The following is a 23,417-nucleotide window of genomic DNA, read 5'->3' as shown; positions in this document are numbered from 1 at the left end:
CCAAAAAAAAAAAGAAAAACTTACTCACATGCTTCTTCATTTAACATATTAAGCGGAGGTTACTTCCCATTATTGAAATATAAGATACCAAAACCACTTGAAGTTTGGGGGATAGTAGAAATATAAATTTGCCACTTTCAGCAGGGTCGCAGTGGTGTAGAACTGCGCAACAAGTCTAAATCTGTTGCCAAGGTTGCCAAAGTTCTAGGGACCTGCAAACAGAGGCTGCATAGCCACAGAGGTTATTCGGAGGAGGTAGGTGCCACATTCCATAAGTAGTTTTTAGATGGGAAGAAACGGTCCGGCTGAACACTCTAAGAGTGTGCGTGTTGTGGTGTATGTAACACTGCCTGCTGTAGCATAAAATAGCATTAAGGCTCAAAAATTTTAGTAAAAATAAGATTTTTGGTGGAAACGAATTTCTCTGTTTTGGTGACTTTGTATTAAAAGATAATTACTTATTTTTTTTTTGTAGAATTTGTAAATTTCTAAAGATTTCCTTATTCCTCTGATTAATATTTTCAGTGAGATTAATCATTCTTTTAACTGGTCTATGTTACACATTATACTAACATTTACAAGCTTTTATTTTGAGAATGATTTAAAGAAATACTTTGGGTCTTCTGGATGATCTAGCCTAAGATATGTGCAAGTTCATCGAACTGCCCTTAGGTAAGATGTTTTTTGCTCCATTCATCGGTGTGGATATGTGCAACAAATAGCTGTGGTACGCATATTGTAATAACTTTTTGTTTCTCAAATTTGACTCGCTATTTTTTGATTTGCTAAAATATTTTAACATTTCATTTGCTAAAAGGAGTTTACAGTTCTACCTCTGGTACATACATTTTGAAATATCCAGTGAACTTATGTAATTAAGTTTTTCACTTCTAAATTTGTGGTATTTGTGATGTATGATGGAGATTAAACTCTTCAGGTGATTTGAAGATCATGGGCTTGACACTGATGTGGGGTGTTGCTTATTGTGTCATTATATTCTTCAATTTAATTAGTGTGAAATGATCTTTAGTCTCTATGAAGCTTAATGACTATATATCAGGGTTGGTAAGGGTAAAAATGAAAAATTTCTCTTCACGTTGCAACATTGTATTGTTGTGTAGGGATGGTTTCTTTCAGTTTGGATTTTAAATGATTTGACAAAGCAATTGGTAAGTGAAATATTTTTAGAAAAGCTTTCCTTAATAATCAAAACTTTGGCTCCTAAATGATGATAATTGTGATTTTGTGTGATTGAGAATTTGGTCTTCGAGTTGTAATGCCAAAATGTCATAAGGAATAAATTGCTTTCTCTGCAGGTTGAGCTCTGTGTGAAAATTTTGAGTGACATAATGGAGCTCCTCTTTCGCACTGATATTGGATCAACTGTAGATGATATCTCACAAATTATGCTTATAGTTTTAAGGACTGTTATTCAAACCACAATAGCCATGGATCGAGAAGGACCATTGGTGGTAAGTGGCCGCTTCTATTTAATCAATTTCCCAAGAGTGTTTATCATTTCATCATGAAGATGTCATGGTTAAAATGTGTTATGGTAGGAATTCAGGATAAGAGTTGGGAGCAAGCGTGCACATATGTTTGCCTGCCCTCTTGAATTTTTGCTGATTCGTGTTGAAGGTGAGCCAATGTGGAGGCAACTGCAGGCCACTCTCATATTATTCTTCATAATTGCCAAGGTGCTGCTGACATGTAACCTGCTTAGCAGGAATTCAAGATTCAAGTGATTTTCTTCAAGAATAGGATTCAAATTGCAGGTCTATTGATTCAGTTGGATGCGAACAAATCCCTGGTCAATTCCTACTCAAAATAAGTAATTAAGAAAGAATTTCAGCTGTTTGAAACATTTTTTCCTAATTAATTACGCTGTTGATAGGAAAAAAAAAAAGAAATTTTAAGGAATAGTACATTTCTTAAATTAATTTTCAAGTAAACAGATTTTCTTCTTTCTTGAAATTTGGTGACTTTTTTTCACTTTTCTTGCCAAATTTGTAAAGGGATACAGAAATAAGTCAATGAGGGGAAGATAGATGTTGTATTGTTATTTGTGAAACACGGATTCTCTATTCTCTATAGCTGTTCATTTAATCCATGTTTTATCCTGAAAGTTTTTAATGTACTCCTTGGAAACAGAAATTTGCTAAAAAAATCAAAATTTTAGTGAGGTTGTTTGAATTTTAAAATATGGATTTTGGCTCACATATAATGCGGTATATTTTTGTAACTATAATCTCTAAAGTCTCTTGTTGGGAGAGTAATTGTATCGATGAAGATCCTTGTAACATTGGCATAGGATTTGAAAGAATGATATGAGAATATTGTGCTATATGCCTTGGAATCGTAAGAAATGAAGAAGTCGCTGTAAAATAGTGATTCATGTTCCATAAAAAATTGCAAAAATTTATGGATGTCAATAGAGGAAAATTGTATGTTCTGATTTCAAACCTTACTATTTATGAAGTGTCATATGTTAGAAATAATTCTCAATCTTCTTTTAATTTTTTACAGGGAAATTTAGTAGCTGTGATGATAGCAATATTCCGACAAATGACACCAATTCATTTTCAGTTGTATATAAACCATTTTAGTACAAATACTGATCTTCTTGATTTCTTAATGGAAATATTATTGGTGTTCAAAGACCTGGTATCCAGGCCTGTTTATGCTAAAGATTGGTGTGAAATGATAATGCTGCAGAGCAGGTAATTTTGTATTTTCCTTGGCTCACTTCTGCTAATATGGCACAATGTATTTAACATTTCAGTCTGCTAATTTCCTAGGAAAATAGTGTTGTATATATTGTATATAAATCCCTAAAATATGAAGACATCCCATTAAAATATGATGCGATCACTGTATTTGTTGTCTCAGGCATAACTTTATGGAAATGGAATTTACACAAATTATGAGTTGAAGGAAGTAACTTCATAATTCCACACACACTATTTAAAACACTACCTAGGGTTCAGCATTGGACGTCATCATCAGGTAGTTTGTACAGAAGCCAGTTTTGTATATATACCTTCAGAGTAGGGGATGTAGGGGTTGGTCAGAGTGGGAGGGGAAGGGAGGGTGGAGGGGTTAAAATGTAGATGGGAAGGAAAGGGAAGTAGAGCTTTTGGTGTTAATAGTTGGCTGTAAATGGGGGTTTATTTGGGAGGGGGATACTTCCTGTGGTGAGCACAGGACATTAAAAAGTGGTAGATCAAGGAGGGGGGAGTGGGAGGGATTCAAAATGTCATTAACTAGTTCACCCTCACATGGATGCTTTTTTAAAATTTCTAATGGCCCCAATACCCTTTATTTTCTAAATGGAGGATTTCATTCACGTCAGAATTTCTTGTCAAAATCTCATATCCAAATAAAAGTACACTCCTTCTGTAAGTTTCACCCTTATTTATGCCCTTTAATATTGTTAACTTGTTATCTGTTTATTGTGCAATGAACCTTGCTGAGCCATTTTTATTTCAATAGAATTCATAGTTAAGTACTCTTCAAACTAAAATGTGACCGCCAAAGACAATGAAATTGCGCTTTTTCCCAAGAATGCACACATTTAATGTTTAATAGGTATTAAATCTGTCTATATAAGAGTGCTTTTGTAATTTTCATTTTGAATTCAGTTTATTTAGTCATTGAAAATCATGCTATGTATGATTTATACAGTTTCGCCAAAGGAGGTTGATGACTTATTTGTAATTACTGTGCTTCAACGTATTAATGTTATAAAATATTAAAGGTGCAGCTCAATTGGTTATGTGAACATTTTTCTTTCAGTGTGATTCTAAAGTCCCTGAGATATTTCTCTCACACAATACGAGACCGTTTCTCTCAGTCATTTGAGCAACAAGCATGGAGTAATTTCTTTCATTGTGCCATAGCATTTTTAACTCAGCCCGCCCTTCAATTGGACAACTTCTCACAAAACAAGCGATCACGAATAATAATGCGCTATAAAGATATGAGAAGGGAAACCGGGTTCGAAATTCGAAGCATGTGGTTTAACCTGGGTAAGTAGAAACCATTAACTGCAAGTTCTTGCATGTTTGGCATTGCCTGTTTATGTATTTGGTGTCATTCTGTTATGGTGATTGCACACATGGTTATTCAGTTTTGAAATGTTCATTTCCTCAGGGCAATACAAGATTCACTTTGTTCCCTCACTTGTTGGACCATTCCTTGAAATGACTCTCATCCCTGAAACTGAGCTAAGGAAAGCCACAATCCCAATATTTTTCGATATGATGCAGTGCGAATTTTATTCCTCGAGGAATATTGGTGAAAGTTTTTCTGATACCAAAAGAGATTCAACCAACATTAAAGCTAATTTTTCTGAGGTAATTTTGATTTAGTTGTTTTAAAATTATTGTCTTATTTTCTCCATCATTCCTCTCTATTGGAAATTTTTGCTGAAGCATAATTGCTAAAACAGTGGCCAGGAAGTAGCTAAACCATGGTTGACCTTTTTTAGGGTTTCCATGAGCTCTTTTGTGCTTACTTCCCTGCCAAGTCTTCAGTCTAATTTTTGATGATTGTTTCAGTTTGAAAATGAAATGATAGCAAAGTTGGACATTTTGGTGGAAGGAGGAAGGGGAGATGAGCATTACAAAGATCTTTTCTACAGTATTATGTATACTCATTGTGATAGTCATGCTACCATGAAGGACTTGGTAAGTACAGTTTTTAATCAGTTTCATATCATTTATGCCTAGAGGTTATGGGGATACATTTGATAGAAAGTGTACCTTTATTTTTTAGGGAATAAAATTTGTAAAAACAGTAACAAGGCTGATGGAAAGATTGTTAGAATACAGATTTATCATAAATGATGAAAACAAGGAGAATCGAATGAGCTGCACTGTTAATCTTTTGGTAAGTACAGAATAGAAAATCTGTATTAATTTGATCTGTTAATTACCTCCCATGAAATGCTAACCTTGACATGGTGGAAGGGCTTATGCATTTTGGTGGCCCATAGGGCTGTGTTGGTTGGAGCAATGGTTGATTGGCTGCAAAAAGGTTAAACAATAAATGGAGAGCATTATGCATTGTTATTGCACCAAAATTGAACAAAAGAAAATAACATATAAGCCAGAGCAACATAATAAGCTTTTTAGATTGGCAACAAAGTAACTGTAAGATGATGTGTGTAAGGATACGTGGAGCAGATAGTAGCAAATGGTGAAAAATAATTGCTCTGTATAGAAGTCCAAGCGAAGGTATGCACTCGTTGGAGATCCTTGCTGACTACTGTTTTGAAAACCCTCAAGATAACATCATTATAGCAGGGGATTTAAACCTTCCAGAAGTAGGGTGGGGGGGCAAAACAGCGGGTGGCGGGCAGGCACAAGACCTGGTAAATTGCCTCATTAACGAAGAAGGGTTTACCCAGGTAGTAAATAAGCCCACTAGGGGAGAAAATGCCCTCGACGTTCTTCTACTTAGACCTCCAAACCCTATCATTAGTGTAGATGTCTTACCGAGAATAAGTGATCACGCAGCAGTGTGTGTTAAAATGGACTGGTATAGATCAACAAAAGGAGATGTGGGGGATAAAAAGAAAATTTGGCAATATACCCAGGCAGATAGGTGAGGGTTTCACGAATTTTAAAGGGGCAAGTTTTCAGGATGGGCAGGTAGTGGAGCGACCGTGGAGAAAATATGGGAAACATTCAAAGAAATAATTCTTGAAGGGCAAATGAAGTGTGTTCCCATAAAAAATTTTAAACAGAACACGGATCCATAGTACTACAACAAAACCATAAAAAACTCAAGAGAGCAGTAAGAAAGGAACACAGATTAAAGAATGTAAGTAAAGAAATGTCACACCATTACAGGACCTTGGTCAGGAACCTAAATAAGGAAAAGAAGGAGTCAAAGGAAAAATTTCTTATAAATGCAATTTCGAAAGACAATGCAACGAAATTTTATAGATACATGAGAACGAGGAAAGACAACAGGGAACGTGTGAATATATTAAAAACTAAGGAAAATGGCATTATAGCAGACACTGTAGAAATAGCAAATATGTACAACTCCTGCTTTACGGATGTTTTTCAGGGAATAGATAACAAAAAGGAAAGTAAGGCTTGCCTAAATAGCTCAGAAACGACAGAGAACTTCATCAGCATAACAACACCAAATAGCTCACTGCCCTCGACAAATGGTATTATTGTAGAGGACCTGTATTTTATGAAAAAAATAAGGAAGATGAGGAAAAATAAGTCAGTGGGACCAGATAATATATCAATTGACATTCTAAAACTGGGTGATACCGCAATAGCTTTGTACATGAGTCATCTATTCAAAGTAACTTTAAATAATGATGCCTTGCCCAATGATTGGAAAAAAGCAATTATTACACCAATTTTCAAGAAAGGGGATATAAAATTAGCCTCAGTTGTTTGCAAAATAAGGGAAAAAAGAATTGCTGACTACATTCAGGAATGGTTGACAAAAGATAGATGGCTATTCAAACACCAACATGGTTTTAGAACGGGATACTTGTGTCAAATGCAGTTTTCGGGATTTACCCAATATATTGGCAACACAATAGATGAAGGAAAGGATTTGAATGCTGTAATCGTTGATTTTTCGGCAGCTTTTGACTGAGTGCCTCAAATTATTATTTAAGTTGAATTCGTTACCATTGAATTTGAGGGTAAAACAATGGATAAAAAATTTTCTTAGGGGTAGAACTCAATTATTAAAATTAGGGGATACATTTTCAAATGAGGCGAGCGTTTTAGCAGGAGTTCCTCAAGGCAGTGTTCTAGGGCCATTACTCTTCCTAATTTATGTAAACAATCTATCAAACAATTTACATTCCCAAATAAGACTCTTTGCTGATGACTTCATTCTATACAGATGGGTAGAGCATGTAAATGACCGCGTAATACTACAAAATGACATCGATCGCCTTGGTGACTGGGTTACAAATAATAATATGGGCATTAATATAAGTAAGAGTAAGCATATACATTTTTCAAATAAAAAGAATGTAGAAATGGAAATTTACACCCTCTTTGGAGAAAGAATCCCATGTAGCAGTCATTGCAAATATTTAGGCATTTACTTAACTAGAGATCTTGGGTGGTAAGTCCAAGTAGATAATTTGACACAGAATGAATTTAAAGTATTGCATTGGGTAATGAGAAATTTAAAAGGAAGTAGCGTAGCCACAAAAGAAAAAGCATCTTAGGTACTGGTTATCCCTATCCTAGAATACTCGTCCATAGTATGGGATCCATATGAGGTGGGACGTATTAAAAAGATAGAAAAAGTTCAAAGAAAGGCAGCAAGATATGTACTCGGAAGGTACAAAAGAACAGATAGTGTCACAGAAGTGTTAGATATACTGAAATGGGAGAGTTTGAAAAATAGAAGAAAAAGGAGTAGGCTAGGCACGATGTATAGAATTGTTGGTAAGGACAAAGTGTGAGAAGATTTATGGCAAGGGATAGAAAAGGCTAACTTAAAGGGAAAAAACAGCCATAGTTTCAAAATAAAAATAAGGATGCAAAAAACTAATAAGAAAAATACTCTTTTTTAAATAGAACTATTGTTGATTGGAACCAGCTGTCTGGAGGTTAGTTTGAGCCCTTTCCATCCAATTTTAGGAGTTCTAAGAATAAATCTAAAGCAGCCACTGGGTGATAAACTTCATTGTAGTTATTAAAACATTGTTTGTATGTAATGTGGATGGCATTTTGTATGTGATGTGGAAGTTTGTTTGTATGTGATGTGGAAGTGTCATTGTATGTAAGAATATTTTGTCTCCTATCTGTTTTTCTAGTGTGTGTATGTGTGTATTTCTCCTTGTAAGAGTGATCATTGACCAAACTTGACCATTTCCATCAGGACATTTGCCTAATTGCAACGTAATTATTAAATAAATAAATAAGAATAGGGTGAATGTGATGGGTGTGTGGGAAAGTGGGGTCAAGCTATCAAAGACAGCTTTGCAGATTAGGCGGAGTAGAATAGTAGGTGAATTTCATCCACACCATACTTTGCTACATTGCTGGGCATTTTCCTCTAATAGCATCTCGCAAATGATTTGAAAGTATTTGGTGGAATGCCTGGTTATCAGAATGACCCAGCAGAATGGACTCTGCATTCAAAATAAGAAATATGCAGTTATTTGATGTTTGATTTCAGTGGCCATGGTTTTTTGGGTTTAGGTGAATGAACAGACTAGATTGCTGTTTTATTTTAGCGTAATACCCATACTGCCTGGTATTGTCATGTGTAATGACTTTGGAAAACAAGTCCCAGTCAATGTTCAACTGATCTTTCAGTCAAAGATACACATTGATTTGGTCCTCTCTTTGATCAGCTTTGAGAAGATAAGGCCCAAATTAAGCTGCAACTCCTCTCATTTTCAAATCCTCATTCTATAAGCCCTGGTGCCAACTCCAGGACAACCCAGACAAACCTGCGTGTTCGTCAGTAGTTCTCCTTCCGTTTTGCATTACCAATCTGCAAATTTTCATGATGTTTTCATCCATTTTTGAGGTTGAGGGACATCCTGTTCAAGGTTGGTCTTCAGTCAACGGTTCATTCTTTTTCGAATGTGCTCAATCACACAAAAATCTGTGTTGTCTGCTCAGTGCCATTTTTGGAAGCTCTTTTGCATCATTCCACAGTTTCAGTGCCCAATTTTTCCAACAGAAAATAAAATGCCTATCTACCATTGTAAAAATCACAAAATTACGCATCACTTAAGAAAAAAATTCATTGGCTTGCTCATTACCATCACTCAACAATGCCAGTGGGCAGGCTAATACTTAAGGTCCCACACTGTTCATTTGTAATGGCAGAACACAGTAATACTGTTGTCCTGCCAACCACAGCCTAAGTGGTTTTTTGCATTTACACTTGTAAATAGAATGCCCTAATTAGTCTAATCAGTATGCATTTGAAACTCATTAGTCATTTTCAGTCCTTTATTCTAGTTCTTAGTTGATAATAATTTAAGTATAATTTATATTTGCCTTTATTAATGCACCTTCTTAATTCTTGCAGGACTTTTACAGTGAAATTAATCGCAAAGAGATGTATATTCGATATGTAAATAAGCTATGCGATTTGCATCTTGAATGTGACAATTACACAGAAGCAGCATTTACATTGAGATTGCACAGCAAACTACTAAATTGGTCGGATAACTCACTTCCTCCCCTCCTGAAATCCAATCGTTATCCTAACTGCCAAACTCACCGAGAGCTCAAGGAGAGTTTGTATTATGACATCATAGACTACTTCGACAAGGGAAAGGTATGTTCATTTTAGTGGATTCATTTGTGCTTATCAGTATCCCAGAGATTATAGAAAATATATTTGATTCTTCATTAATTTAATTAATAATTAAAACTATGAAATCATGTTTCATTTAAAATAGGTTTACTCATTGTTAAAGCACAAGCAAGAGAATAATCTCAATGAATAGTCTTTTATATTTTTTCTGATAAAATGGTGGCAAATGGCATCTTCATTCAAAGTCTCTGGTGATATTTGATTAGTTCACGTACACCATTCATTAAAATAAATTTGTGTCATTTGACCAGAGCAGTTGAGGTGATTCCTTGCGTAATGATGTTAACTGCACATTATACCTGATGATCAAGCTCTTTTGGTTGGTGCTCCTGTGAACCCAGCTGAAGAAAAAATTGTGTGCTCATATATTCCTATTTTAAATCATTTGCTCTTGGAAATGTCAACTATTCTCTTTAGGAACTGGTTGCTATTTTGTAAGTAAAAGTATGACTTAATTGTGACCTTCCAGATGTGGGAGTATGCTTTGGATGTGTGTAAAGAACTTGTAAAGGAGTATGAAGTGGAAACATATGACTACAATCAGCTCAGTATGCTTTTGAAGAAGATGTCACAGTACTATGACAGTATAATGAAACAAATGCGTCCCGAGCCTGAATATTTCCGCGTGGCGTACTATGGTCGAGGATTTCCTGCCTTTCTGCAAAACAAAGTAATTATCGTGTTGCTATAAGTTTATTATATATGTATATCATATGATGTATATTGAAGCTATATTGCCTCAAATATATCTATTTCCAATTTTTTTAAGAAAACTTGTCATAAAACTATTGCAATTCAGAATAGATGAGTTTAAGACATTGTATTAAGCTGAAATTAAAATGTTTTCAATATTGTTTTGGTTACTTAAGAAATTTTTACAATTATAGTATATAATTTAAAAAATTTCAAACTATGAATATGAAATACAAATGTTTTAATACCTGTGAAGTACCAAAGAAATTCCAAAGAAACTGCGGGAGATGCCGCCATCGACCGGATATTGAGGGTTCTGGGTTCAAATCCCAGTCAAGGCGAATGATTTTTACGCTCTGAAATTGTTGCATTGAAATGCACATTAGCGGATGACTCCGTTAAAAGTTACTGTTGCGGCATCTCCCGCAGTTTCTTTGGAATTTGTCAAAGTATAAACACCATAAGTGTTTAAAGTTGGCTTTAACCTCGTGGACTGTGGCGCTTCGCGCACGAATACGACTGCCTGTGACATTGTATGTACGGCATTTCGTCACGACATCTTGTTCCTTTAAAAGCCCCAAAATTTCAGAGTTTAAGAGGACGCCTCGGTAGCTTAAGTGGTTAAAGCACTCGACCGGATATTGAGGGATCTGGGTTCGAATCCCAGTCAAGGCGAATGATTTTTACACTTAAATTGTTGCATTGACCTGTGAAGTATTTGATTTTATGGGTTACATGGTTTGTATTAAAAGTATCGGGAAAAGTTATGGAAACAATATTTATTTCAGATATTGCCATTAAATTCCCCAAAATTCTTCCAAGTACATGACCCTTGAGCAATGACACACTTTTGCCAGCGGCTTCTCCACGACTCAAAGTCTCTCTGGTAGGCGGATTCCGGAAGGTTGTTTAGGGTATGCGTGCAAGCTTCTTTGACGGCAATTAGGGTCCCATGGTGATGTCCATTGAGGGAGGATTTAATTTTTGGATTAGGAAATAGTCTGCTGTTGCCAAGTAGGGGGGGTTGCCAAGTAGGGGGGGTTGCCAAGTAGGGGGGGTTGCCAAGTAGGGGGGGTTGCCAAGTAGGGGGGGTTGCCAAGTAGGGGGGGTTGCCAAGTAGGGGGGGTTGCCAAGTAGGGGGGGTTGCCAAGTAGGGGGGGTTGCCAAGTAGGGGGGGTTGCCAAGTAGGGGGGGTTGCCAAGTAGGCGGGGTTGCCAAGTAGGGGGGGTTGCCAAGTAGGGGGGGTTGCCAAGTAGGGGGGGTTGCCAAGTAGGGGGGGTTGCCAAGTAGGGGGGGTTGCCAAGTAGGGGGGGGTTGCCAAGTAGGGGGGGTTGCCAAGTAGGGGGGGTTGGGGAATTGTCGCAGCAGAAGGTCTTCACTAGCAGACACACTCGACTCTGCTATTTTGGTCATACGTCCAAAGACCTTCAGGATAAGTTGAGCACATTTTTTGCATTATCAAATTTTCAGTGACAATGGTGTCCACAGTCACTGTCTTATCAATGCCAATAATACGATATCTGCGATCATGTGCACACTTGACTGACAATCTGAATTCAGCACTTAATGCACTCTTCTGGAAAAAATTGTGAGTGATACTTTTTATACAAACCTTGTACACTGATGTCAACGGAAATATTTGTGGTGTTGTTGAAGAGAATATTGAGAAATCTTGGGAAAACATCATCTTTCTCACTCATTTGCAAAATTTGTTTGACTATTCAAAAACCAGCTTCTTTATTGCCGCCTCCCCCCCTCACCTGTTCCCGAAGTCTTGAACTGGGTTTTCCTCCCCCACTAAGGGCTTCAGTATTTGCGATTCTGTTGTAGTGTATGCCTTGTAATTGTTCTATTGCTAAGGTTTTTATGAAGACTGCAAGTTCTTAACTATGAATTCTTCCTCCCCTATGATCATTATAAACACAGTAAAATCTCTTCAGTTGAGTGTTATTTATTTTGAAAAAGCATGAGATTTGAAGCTAAGTGTACTCCCTAATCGAACACATAGTACCATTCATACTTGCTAGTTTAGATAATTCTGAATATGTAGAATATCAATGTAATTATTTTTTTCATCAAACAACTTTTCATCCTCAAGAAATAAATGTCTTTTTTTAGTGATTTTTAATAATCCTGAATAAATGATAAGTTTGGCATTTTTAATGATCAATATTAGTGAATGCACTATATTACTACCATTCAAAATTATTGACTGGATGTTATGTATCATATCTTGTATTAGGTTCAGCATGGAATCTTTTAATGCAAGGGTTTTCAATATTTGATTTTTTAACTTTGTAGCAACTCATTGAAAAATGTCTTAGAGCATACTAGATGTTGTCAAGTCACCAGTGTAATCATATATTAGGTACAAAAATTAACTATGTCCGTTTGCTAATTTGACCATAACAACAATATACATTTAAAACTAATTAATATGAAAGCAAAGCATAAATCCTACAGACCACCCACACAAGCAGCTTAGAAACATAAGCTCGTATCATTTCAGTAACTCAGATTCAATCAGTTGCTAGTTATTCAAATTATTACTGCCCTCTGGTGCTAAACCTAGCACGATACATGTTTGGTCACCATCTGCCGACTGGCTGACTGATTTTGCCTGCAGCCATCTGCCGACTGGCAATGCCCAAAGGTTATGGGCCCAAACATTGGAAATAAAATAATACTTTCATCTTGTTGCCAACCTCTCTTCATGTGGAAATTTCTCTTCATTTCTAAACATGGGTTTTTGAGGTATCTTAAGGAAGATCATGTATTTCATTTAATCTTGAAGTTGTGAATTGCTCTTCAGAACACAGAAACAAGAAATAATCTCTGTGTTTGCAACAGATCTAAAATAACACAAAAACTCTCTCTTGAATATGAAAGAAAGGTTATGAGGCACCAACCAACTCATGATGTCCCATGGATGGGAAGAATGAAACATGTCGATTTCCAGGATTTGTGATTGGTTGAAAATGCCCTGGAAGAATGTCAAAAGTGGGACTATCATTATGTCTCTCGCAAAATGTGGAATTAGCAATGCCCTTGGAGGAAGTGAAGATGACATTGTGTGTGAGGAAAAGACAACCCCAGTGAAAATAACTGCTGAATGATTTAGCAACAGTGATGACAGATTTTTGGGATTCTGTGATGATTAAACAACGATAAGGCTGCTATTTCTTTCATGTAAATGTTCTATATTTTTTGTTTGAAGTTTTTACATTGAAATGCGTTGATGCTTTTCTGTCGGATTCAAGAATTTTTTTTATAAATTCTAACCTAAAAAATCACAGTGCATCTTATGTGCTGGGAATAACGGTATTTATTTTGGCATGGGCAGTAGTCAATATGAAATCATATCTGAATTGTTGCTAGCAGAAGTAGAATCCCAACCTCCCCACAGTCCTTACAAAGCTAGGTAAATACTTCTTTGAATGAGTTCACTAAATTGCAATTTTTCTATGTTTTTTCACTTAGGTGTTCATCTACAGGGGGAAGCCGTATGAAAGACTGAGTGATTTCTGTAGCCGAACTCTTAACCAGCTCCCAAATGCTGAGTTAATGAATAAACTCACTCCTCCAGGGGATGAAATAACTGAATCCCCTCATCAATGTATCCTTTTCCGGCATTATTTAATATATTATTATTGCTTGTTTCAAAATAATAGTTTGTTGTGAAATTTACCTATATTCTACTTTTTTTCCCTTTCTTGTGGCCAAAATTATGTTTTAGATTCTTAAAATTTTAGGTGTTCTAACTGTTAAATATGGATTAAATTATGAAAGATGAGATAGGCCTTGGCTATGCACTTGATGTTTTGAAACATGTAAGCAAGTGCCCCGTGATAATATTGGTGAACTATTGGTCACACATTTCAGAACCTGTTTCCAAATTTAATTATGGCTTTTACTCTATTTATTTTTTACCACTTGGAAAAATCAGATACTCAATCACTATCAATTTCCGTCCCTATTAATTCACTGACAATTTATTTATAGTTAAAACCATTGAGGAAAGCCTACGAATGTAAGTACGCAACAGTTCACTGCTGGGTGTAATTATTAGGGAATACCTGTATGACCTGCAGATAAGGTCATCTGCACCATGGAGATAGGTGGCGGTTGTGTGGAAGAGGTAGTAGTCTCAGAGAATAGGGGAAGGTCCACTTTCTACGTTAGCCCACCCTAAATGAATGTCGCCAAAGAGTACACAGATTAGCATCTTATCCGACCACCAGAGTGCTTGCACTTGAAGTTCTCTGCACGTTGCAGCCAAGGCAATTTTTATTGGGATGCCAATGAAAACTGTTTGCACTGGGATTCAAACTTGGACCCTTTGAGTAAGAATCCAGTAGACTAGCCACTGCACCAACCCACTCTCCAGTTCACTGCTTTTTGACCTACTTTAGAATTACCTTGTGTTTATTTGATGCACTAAAGCAAACAATTTTGGTTAGAGTATTCAACCTTGATGGTAAATATAAATTATATTTCTATAAATGATCACTCACTTGTTTGCTTTATGGTTAATTCACCATCACATGTGTACTAATCTTAACATTCCTCTGAAGATGTCCAAATCAACAAGGTTGACCCAGTCATGGATGAACGAAAGCGATTCTCAGGAAAACCAGTGTGTGAGCAAATAATCAGGTATCACCGTGTGAATGATGTTCAGAAGTTTCGTTTCTCCCGTCCCATTCGTCGGAAGGATCCGAATAAAGTCAGGAGGTCAACTGCAGGCTTGGCCGGTGATGTCAATTCCAACGCTAACTCCGAGGAGAATGAATTTGCTAGTCTGTGGCTGGCTCGGACAGTACTTGTGACATCTTATCCTCTGCCAGGAATTTTGAGATGGTTTCCTGTCACGTCCGCTGATACCTATGAAATAAGTCCTCTCCAAAATGCCATTGAGACAATGGAAACAACGGAAAAGGTTCTGAAGGATCTTATTGTAGCCCATCGTAATGATGCATCATTGCATTTGAATCCTCTAAGTTTGAAACTGAATGGGATAGTAGATGCAGCCGTCAATGGTGGAGTGGCAAACTATGAGAAGGTAAGAATTTACTCATGGATTGGTTTTAACTAGTGATGGGTCTGTTAAATTCTTTGATTCCTGGGTCCTCTGTTTATTTATACTGGAATAGGAATTACCGGCCTTGGTGGCGGCGGGGCAACGTCCTCGCCTACCAACCCAAAGGTCGCGGGTTTGATTCCCGCCTAGGTGGATTTCCATCTAGGGCTTGGTTGTATGTGAATGTGTTCAATATAATGTATGTAATGTAGGGTTAGGTGGAAGAAGGGACTGTTAGTCTCAACCTCGCCCAATTAAGTCGATAAATAAATAAAATAAATAAATAGGAATTGAAACGCAAAACATTGGTTGTGGAAACAACATTTATTCTAATATATTTCTGCGCTAAAATGTTGTGGAAGATGGTAATATCCATTGCAAAGTGTTCAAGATTCCATGGGGGATCAGAAAAGGCAAGATTTTATTTCAATTGACAAAATATTTCCTTGTATGTATGCATTAATTTTCACTCATCAGCAGGATTCACAAATAAGGTCCAATAAGCTATGGTTTCTTTATGAATATCTTGACTCATTTATCACATTGGAAATATTGTTTTGATTTAATGTGATTCAATTTTACATGGCTTTGATATCTGTTTTCCAGCAAGAATCAATCCGCATTCAATTGCTGAAAGAATTTTTATATTTTTCTCAATTTGGTTTCAACATCAGATGTTGTGCATTGAAAAAATATCAGTTATCAAGGGCACATATAACTGCCATCACATCTTATTTTTGTTATTTGCAGGCATTTTTCACTAGTGACTATGCCACGGATCATCCCGAGGATCTGCGAAGTATAGAAAAGCTGAAGAACTTGATTGCAGAGCAGATACCTCTTTTGGAAATAGGTATTCAGCTTCATGGTCAACGTGCACCACCGTCTCTCCAGCCTTTTCAACAAAGATTGGAACAATGCTTCAATGAAATGAGAGCTAACATAGAACACAAGTATGGGAAAAAGGTGAGAGAACTTTCCAGTTTGCTGTGTACGTATTTATTTTAATGCTTAGGAATGAAAAATTTCATTAGCCACGGATGAGCACTGCCAGATTATGGTAGAATTAGATCTACATGGAAAACTTAGAAGACAAAGTTCAGTTTACCTGACAAATTTATTTTGAATGTGGGAATATTTCCTCCAGTTGACGTCATAAAAATTAACAATTAATTGATTATATAACATTTAAACAAAAAGAGGACACAGGGAACATAAAGCATTAACCAAATTGACAAGGAAGGAGTATAAAAAGACTGTAGGGAAAATTATGAGTGAGGAAAGGGAGCTGGGTACTAAAAAAAATTGGAATATATCAAATAAGGGATATCGAAAGCCATAAAAGAAACTATAGGAATAGTAAATGGGCAGATGACAAGGGAACCATGGATTATGGACGAAATGATTGCAAAGATAGACGAGAAGGAAATGGAAGAATATAAACAAAGAGTTAGGTACATGGAAGTGTGAAGAGTGAAATAATAAACTGAGTTGCGAAAGAAATGGGTGAAAGAAGCATTATGGAAGATGCAGTACGAGGATATCATAAGTTTACAGAGAAGGGGGAAATTGGTGCACTGCACCAGAAGGTAAAAGCATTGTCTGGAAGTAAGAAGGGAAAATCTTCATCAACAATCATAGATGTGTCAGGAAAAATATTAATGGAACCAGAAAAGGCCCATTAGAGATGGAAGGGATACATAGGGGCAACTATATGGTAAGACATTAGGCCAGCAAGGTTAGACTGAGGAAGAAAATGTGATTTGGATGAAGATAGCTTAGGTCCAGGCATAATGGATGCCAAGATAAAAATGGCTGAAAGGGAATTGAAATCAAAGAGAGGCAGTGGGGATGGACAACGTTCTCGGGAAACTACTGAAAGGTTTAGGGAAATGTGGGAGGAAGAGTATATGGACTGATTCGTACTATCTATGAGGAAGGAATCTGGCCAGAAGACTTTATGAGATCAGTGTTAGTTCCTATTCCAAAAAAGATAAAGGCTACATCAGGTGAGGACTACAGAACAATAAGTTTGATTTAAGCCACCCAGCTTAAGTTGTTCTAAGAATCATAAACAAAAGTATAAAGAGTAGGGCAAATGATTACTTAGGGGATGATCAGTTTGGGTTCAGGAAGGGGAGAGGCACACGTTATGCCATAGTAGTTATGAGGCCATTAATAGAGAGGAACATTGTATTAAAAACGGGCAAATACAATCGGATGCATTTTTCTGTTTTGTGCATTTCAAGGTGTGTGATAGAGTAAATTGGAAAAATTTAATGAATGTATTGCAGAAAATATTAATAGATTGGAGGGACTGGAGGCTAATCTGCAACCTGTACATGTCTCAGACTGCTCAGGTGTGAGTGGGAGATGGAGATCCCGGATGGGCAGTGTTAGGAAGAGGTGTAAGGGAGAGTTGTCCATTATCACCATTGCTGTTCAACTTGTATGCAGAGGAAATGGTAAAAGAAGCATGGGAAGAACTGGAGGTAGAAAAGAAAGTCAGCAGGGAAATGGTAAAATCAATAAGGTTTGCTGATGACCAAGCTTTAGTTTGTCAGTCAGGCAGGGGGTTAACCAACTTTGCTGAGCTCATTGGAAAATCAGTGCGATAGATATGGGATTAGAATAAATGTAAACAAATCAAAGGTTATGGGGTTTTCCAGTCGGAGAAAGGCTAAGCTAAACGTCAAAATTGGAGGCAAAAATTAGAACAGATGGAGCAGTTTGAATGTCTTGGAAGTGTTTTAGACCAACACGGTCAAAGTAGTAGGGACATAAGGAAAAGAATTGCATTAGGAAAAGAAGCTTGCACAAGGAGGTGGGACTCGATGACAGGGACGTTGAGTAAGGATGTTAAGAAAAGGCTCGTTAAAACTTTGATATGGATTGTGGTTATGTATGGCACGGAAACGTGGTCATTGAAGCAGGAGGATGGACGTAGACTGGAGGCTTTTGAAATGTGGGTGTGGAGAAGAATGGAGAAGGTGAAATGGACAGAGAAGAAAACAAATGAGGAAGGTGGGGTAGGATAAGGTATTATTAGAAGAAATAATGTATGGAGGGAAAATTGATTGGCAGTGAGATGTTGAAGGCTGCGATAGAGAGGAAGACGTTAGGCGAACAAGGAAAGGGAAGGAATAGGATAGGGACGTTGGATGGAGTAATGGGAAGAAGGAAGTATGCAGAATTCATCAGAGACTTACTGTATGTAATGTTGGATGCCATATTATGCTTTTTTGTTATGAGAGGTAGGTAAATGTATTGGAGCATTCTTTTATAGTCTATGTCCATTCAAAACCTACCTTAATCAGCAGAATACCTATAATAATAATTTCACAAATCTCATATACCTTTTTGTGACAAACCATTGCAAAAAAATTTAATGTCTTGGGAGCAGAAATATTCCAAGTTGCAAGTTAGTGATTGTTTGGCTGTGCTTCTTCATTGTCCTCCAGGAGAAAACAATAAATGCACCAAAGCTGCCTCAAGCCCCTCCAGGAAAAAACAAGAAATGCAAGTCAATAAAAGAAGCAAAATAAAATGTCCCTTATAGAAGGGCTAGAGATTTCTTAGAGGAGGGTTAGGTTTTGGTTTGGAAGAGTATTTTAGAGGCATAACTCTTTAAGATGGGATTTCATAGAATTCACATTTTTCCTCAAAGCAGCACTGATTATATTACTTACTTATTTTCCCAATGTTAGGAGCAAGGAGAGGGTGATTTCAAAGTATTTCACTTATTTTGAAAAGCTCACTTCATCGACTCTAAACAGTATGTGTGAGTAATATCCTTCTTTTGGTGTTAAAATTAGCATACCAATCTATTGTCCGGTGGAAACGCAACCCTGAAAGTTTTATGAGAATAAGCCTTCTGTCCTTGAATTGAAATAAGGAAAGATGTTTTCCGCATGGCTTGTATTTAGTTTCACCTTGGTTCTGACACATTGTGACATCATCCAGTACACAGTGTTACAATATGCAGCAGATTAGAATGGCATTGTGGGGAAATTTGGGTTGGGGAGGGGTTGCAGTTGGAGGAGAAAGTGAGCTGAAGGTGGTGGGCATAGGGTATGTGATCCTCTCTTGGCATGCAATTTCCCTTCTACTATTCTTTCCTCAAATCTCACACCTCTTTGGCCCATGTATGTTGCCGTGCCTGGCTGTTGTTGCGCTCTAGTCTATAAATGGTAGTTTGTGTTAATAGCATGCCATGCTTTACAATTCCAAATGCCCTATCATTTCAGACGTGTGACTTGAAGTTTGAGATCCCGCAGTCAGTGACCATGAGAAAGAATTTCAGTCGCAACACTTCCAGCTCTGAACATAACCGCCTCTCCGAAGTCAGTCTCTCATCTTCTGAGTGAGTAATTTGTTTTTATTCATTCATTTCAACTACCTCTGATTGGTAATGGTTGATTTTTAGTTCCAAATCCTGTTCTTGTACCTATTGTAAACTTGATTTTGACTTTCCTGATGTTTATACATGGTGTATTATGTGTCTATGCTTGTTTAATATTTATATTGTAACTGTGAGCAATTTTTTTCTCATCAAAGCCATCACATTTTTATGAGAGATTTACTGTTGCATGGTAGTGTGCAAAAGAAAATCAAATTGAAATGTGTGTATTTTGCAATTTATTTATCTTCTCAATCCATCGGGATACTATATTGGGAAAATAAATGTCAATATTATATTTTTTAAATAGCAATTATAGAGTATACCTTGTGGGTTCCAAAATAATGTGGCTATAATCACGATGTTAATTAGGTTTGCGTATTGTTAATATATAACAACATATTCATAGGATGGGATATATTTCAATATTGGCCCGTCACTGATGCCTATGGTTTTTGATTGCCAGCCAATTCTATATTGGTTAAACATGGTATCTGATGCAAAAGCACTTTATTACCAACAGTCAGGAAAGCATCCAGTTATAAAATAATGTAAAATCTCTGTGGCTTTGAGTATGTTATAATATTCAGCACAATGCCTTGGCACAGGTAATAGATGGAGAGAAGGAAAATACTTGGTTATATCCAGTTATAGATATGGCATCAAGTGGATCAAACCAAGTGTTTTCATTATCTCCGTGATGTATGATTTCTACAAAATAAATCCCTAAACATTTTCCTCCATTTCAGGTTTTTAGATTTTGGTTCTCAAGGCCAAATGAATTTCGACACCTAAATAACCAGTTCCCATGTGAAGTAACTCTACTTTTAAGAGAGTTTTAAATATTTTGTTCCTTATCCCAGGTTTTATACCATAAATATTAATTCTTAGGACTGTACAAGTTAGCTACATGCTTTAATTTTTATGTTTTTAGTGTTCTCTCACTTTTTTTCAATTTTATATGTACGTACGGGCACATGGATTTTAGTTTTAATGCAATGCTTGGGTTAAGGAAAGCTTTATATGTCCGTAGTGTTTCACTTCCATTCTGGATTGTATTTTAGTGATTATTTAATCAGAATGGGTCACGGTAGTCCAGGGATAGAGTATTGGACTGGTGACCGGAGGGCCTGGGTTCGATTCCGGGGCAAGGCACTCTGGGCACCTGCAGCTTCACCCAAGCTATTGATTTTTTCTGGTGCCAGATTTTCCTGGGAAACCATAACTGGCACAGGGAAAGGAACTGGCCCCCGTACCCTGATGTGTGAATTACACATGCCGTGTAGGGCTTAGTACCGGGTGAACTCTACCGTCACCTACCAAACCGACCTTTGGGATGATAACTGTGTTTCTTCTTAGTTAAACAGAATATTTTTATATTTTTATTGCAACTGTTTGAAACTTTCATGATAATTTTTTTGTTAGCATAAGTGTATAGAAATAAGTATGTAATCAATGTGTGTCTATTCTTTATTTCATATAAAAATCTCTAATTAATAGAAAACTGTTTTACGTGTCAGCAAATAGCAGAAATTCTGAAATTTCTCTGGGGTGAATCCAAGACTCAGGTAGTCAGCCCTTTTGCTGTGAATGATTTTGGCAGGTCTCCAGATCTTTGATCGCAATTGTAAGCTAGTTTATTCCACTGATTTGATTTGAGATGACCCTCAAGTATAGCCTCAAGTATCAGTTATGGATTTTTCCTTCTAAACAAATAGGGCAATCCATCTTGAACAATATGCACTGATAAAAATTTATGTTATTACTTGTTGTTTAAATTATTATGACAAATATAGTTAACAATTAGTTGTTGCCAAGAGGAAATGCCAAGCTATGATCATTTTATTATAATTTTAATATTAATTTTATCATTGGATAAAACTATTTAGAGAAATTCTAGAAACAAATCTGATATATCTGGAGGTGAAGTATAACTTTTCAAGGGTTTTCTGAATGTGGCCAAAAACCACATGGTATTTCTGTTTTATATCCTCATGGGTCCAAAGTAGTAACCCTGTTTTTTATAGTATAATATCTTATAATATGTATAATACAAGGAATATGCTTGGATTCTTTCGGCATTTTTACATAAATGGTATTAAGGAACTTTGAAAATAGAATTTCATGATTCATTGATCTTAATGTATGCCTTTTGACCTCAGCTCATGTTTACATTCATTTCATGTAGAAAATGGAAATGTATATCTAAATGCCAATTCTCATATCAAGTCCATTCTGTTTTTTAAAGTTATTTTTATTCTCAATCTTTCTATTTCTCTTATCCATTCTAACCACAAAATCCTTATTCATTCATAATATATGAATTAGCTGGGTTCTGAAATATGATGTTAGTTTCCACTTATTGCTAAATTTCATTTGCATGTGGCAATGCAACAGTATTTATGTTAAAACCTAAACACTGTAATGGCCTTATTAGGCTGCAATATAATTTAAATCGATTCAATTAAAGTATTGGTAATTTTTTCTATTGTGTGACACTCCTCCCAAGATTTTACGAGGGTTTTCAAGAAAGTAACTTATGTTTCAGCCTTGCGTGGCGGTGGGTAGGGCTAGATTCACCATCTTGGTGTGTCTAAACATCCTTATACTCAGTGCACGCATCCTGCCGTGATAGTGTGAGCAGACTGTGGGTCTTCTCACACTTTTGTGAGAGGTTTGGCTCACTGCAAAATATTGAAATGTACGCTGCAATGGAAAATCCCTCCAGTTGTGAAGTGTGATTAGGTTTTTACTGGCAAAAAACCACAAGCCAATTGAAATATTCATAGGCAACTTTATGAAGTGTGTACGGAGGCGGAAGAGTGATGAGTGAAGGCAGAGTGGGCCTGTGGTACATTCTCAGTTTAACCACTCATCTGGGTATTTAATTTTTCCATGTCCAATTCTCGTGGTGGGTATTTAATTTTACACTGAGCTCAAATTTCTATTTTTGTTGTAGGATGATTAATCACAAACATTGTATTATTTTTTTGCAGTATAAAACGAATGTTTTCAGTGGTCATTTGAAATGATGAAAAAATATTGTTTAAATTTTTATATCAATGATAAACATTGATTATTTAACAAAGTTATAAACAATTACAATTTACTAATTCGTACAATTAATGGAAACGTTAGTGTAGAATGAATGGTATTTAAGATATATGGTTTAATCAGTGGTAAAAGAACTTTTCAACAAATTGGCAACATGTAAATTACAATGTTAGAAATTTTATAAAATTAAGTGGGGCAACATAGGCAACGACACATAAATATTAATTCTTTTTTTTTCTTTACTCTTCTTGAGTGAACATTTTTTAAACGATTACAATTCTTCATTTCTACACAAAAACACTTTTCTTTTTATGCAACCATCAAATAAAAAAATAAAAACTACCGGTCGAAATGAAATTGTTTGAAGCAAACATGAAGAGAAGTGAAATTCTAAAAAAAAGTGTATGGAATATCATAACCTTTATTTTAAATTTGCTGTGCATCTATTAGTTTTACTCACAAAAAAAGGATTTATTTTTAAATTCAATGAATATCTATTTTTATAAATCATTATCAGAATGTTATACTCTGAAACATGGAGCAGGACACAATCAGAACACCAACATTTGTTTCCTTCCTTTCCCCCGCTTTGTGGCACACATTACATCTTTTCCCGGGGCGCTTTTTGGTTGCTGGGGAGACAGTATCAATAGAATATCTCTCGGTAAGGCGAGATGGCCTAGGGGGTTTAGATGGCCTTCCTTGGACAATTTGGGCATCTTTCCCATGCTTCGCTATCAATATTTCAGCGAGCGAGAATAGAAACTCTTTTCGATTCAGTTTCCCTCTTATTCTTTTTATAAATGGCATACGCATTCAACATTCTCATGTCCATCAAGTGCGGAAATATTTTTT

The 23,417-nt window shown here is 36.3% G+C and overlaps 1 protein-coding gene across 5 annotated transcripts in view; it reads left to right on the top strand.

Moving 5' to 3' along the window:
* Positions 1-23,417, top strand: part of mbc (myoblast city) — a 104,877-nt gene that overhangs the window by 54,857 nt on the left and 26,603 nt on the right. For 3 of the 5 annotated variants that reach the window (XM_071589216.1, XM_071589213.1, XM_071589217.1), the window contains exons 18-30: positions 142-255; positions 1,317-1,472; positions 2,527-2,720; positions 3,796-4,028; positions 4,153-4,355; positions 4,560-4,688; positions 4,777-4,890; positions 9,046-9,297; positions 9,806-10,006; positions 13,510-13,645; positions 14,604-15,091; positions 15,860-16,075; positions 19,357-19,472. In XM_071589216.1, coding sequence (XP_071445317.1) covers positions 142-255; positions 1,317-1,472; positions 2,527-2,720; positions 3,796-4,028; positions 4,153-4,355; positions 4,560-4,688; positions 4,777-4,890; positions 9,046-9,297; positions 9,806-10,006; positions 13,510-13,645; positions 14,604-15,091; positions 15,860-16,075; positions 19,357-19,472 — 2,552 coding nt within the window. The remainder of the gene's footprint in view (positions 1-141; positions 256-1,316; positions 1,473-2,526; positions 2,721-3,795; positions 4,029-4,152; positions 4,356-4,559; positions 4,689-4,776; positions 4,891-9,045; positions 9,298-9,805; positions 10,007-13,509; positions 13,646-14,603; positions 15,092-15,859; positions 16,076-19,356; positions 19,473-23,417) is intronic. The other 2 variants (XM_071589215.1, XM_071589214.1) reach the window with 1 other exon arrangement.

This window comes from Hetaerina americana, unplaced genomic scaffold, assembly GCF_022747635.1.
Source record: "Hetaerina americana unplaced genomic scaffold, ioHetAmer1.1.p SCAF_34, whole genome shotgun sequence".
In the NCBI taxonomy this organism is placed as follows: Eukaryota; Metazoa; Arthropoda; class Insecta; order Odonata; family Calopterygidae; genus Hetaerina; species Hetaerina americana.
This window is presented reverse-complemented; position numbering and strand designations above follow the sequence as displayed.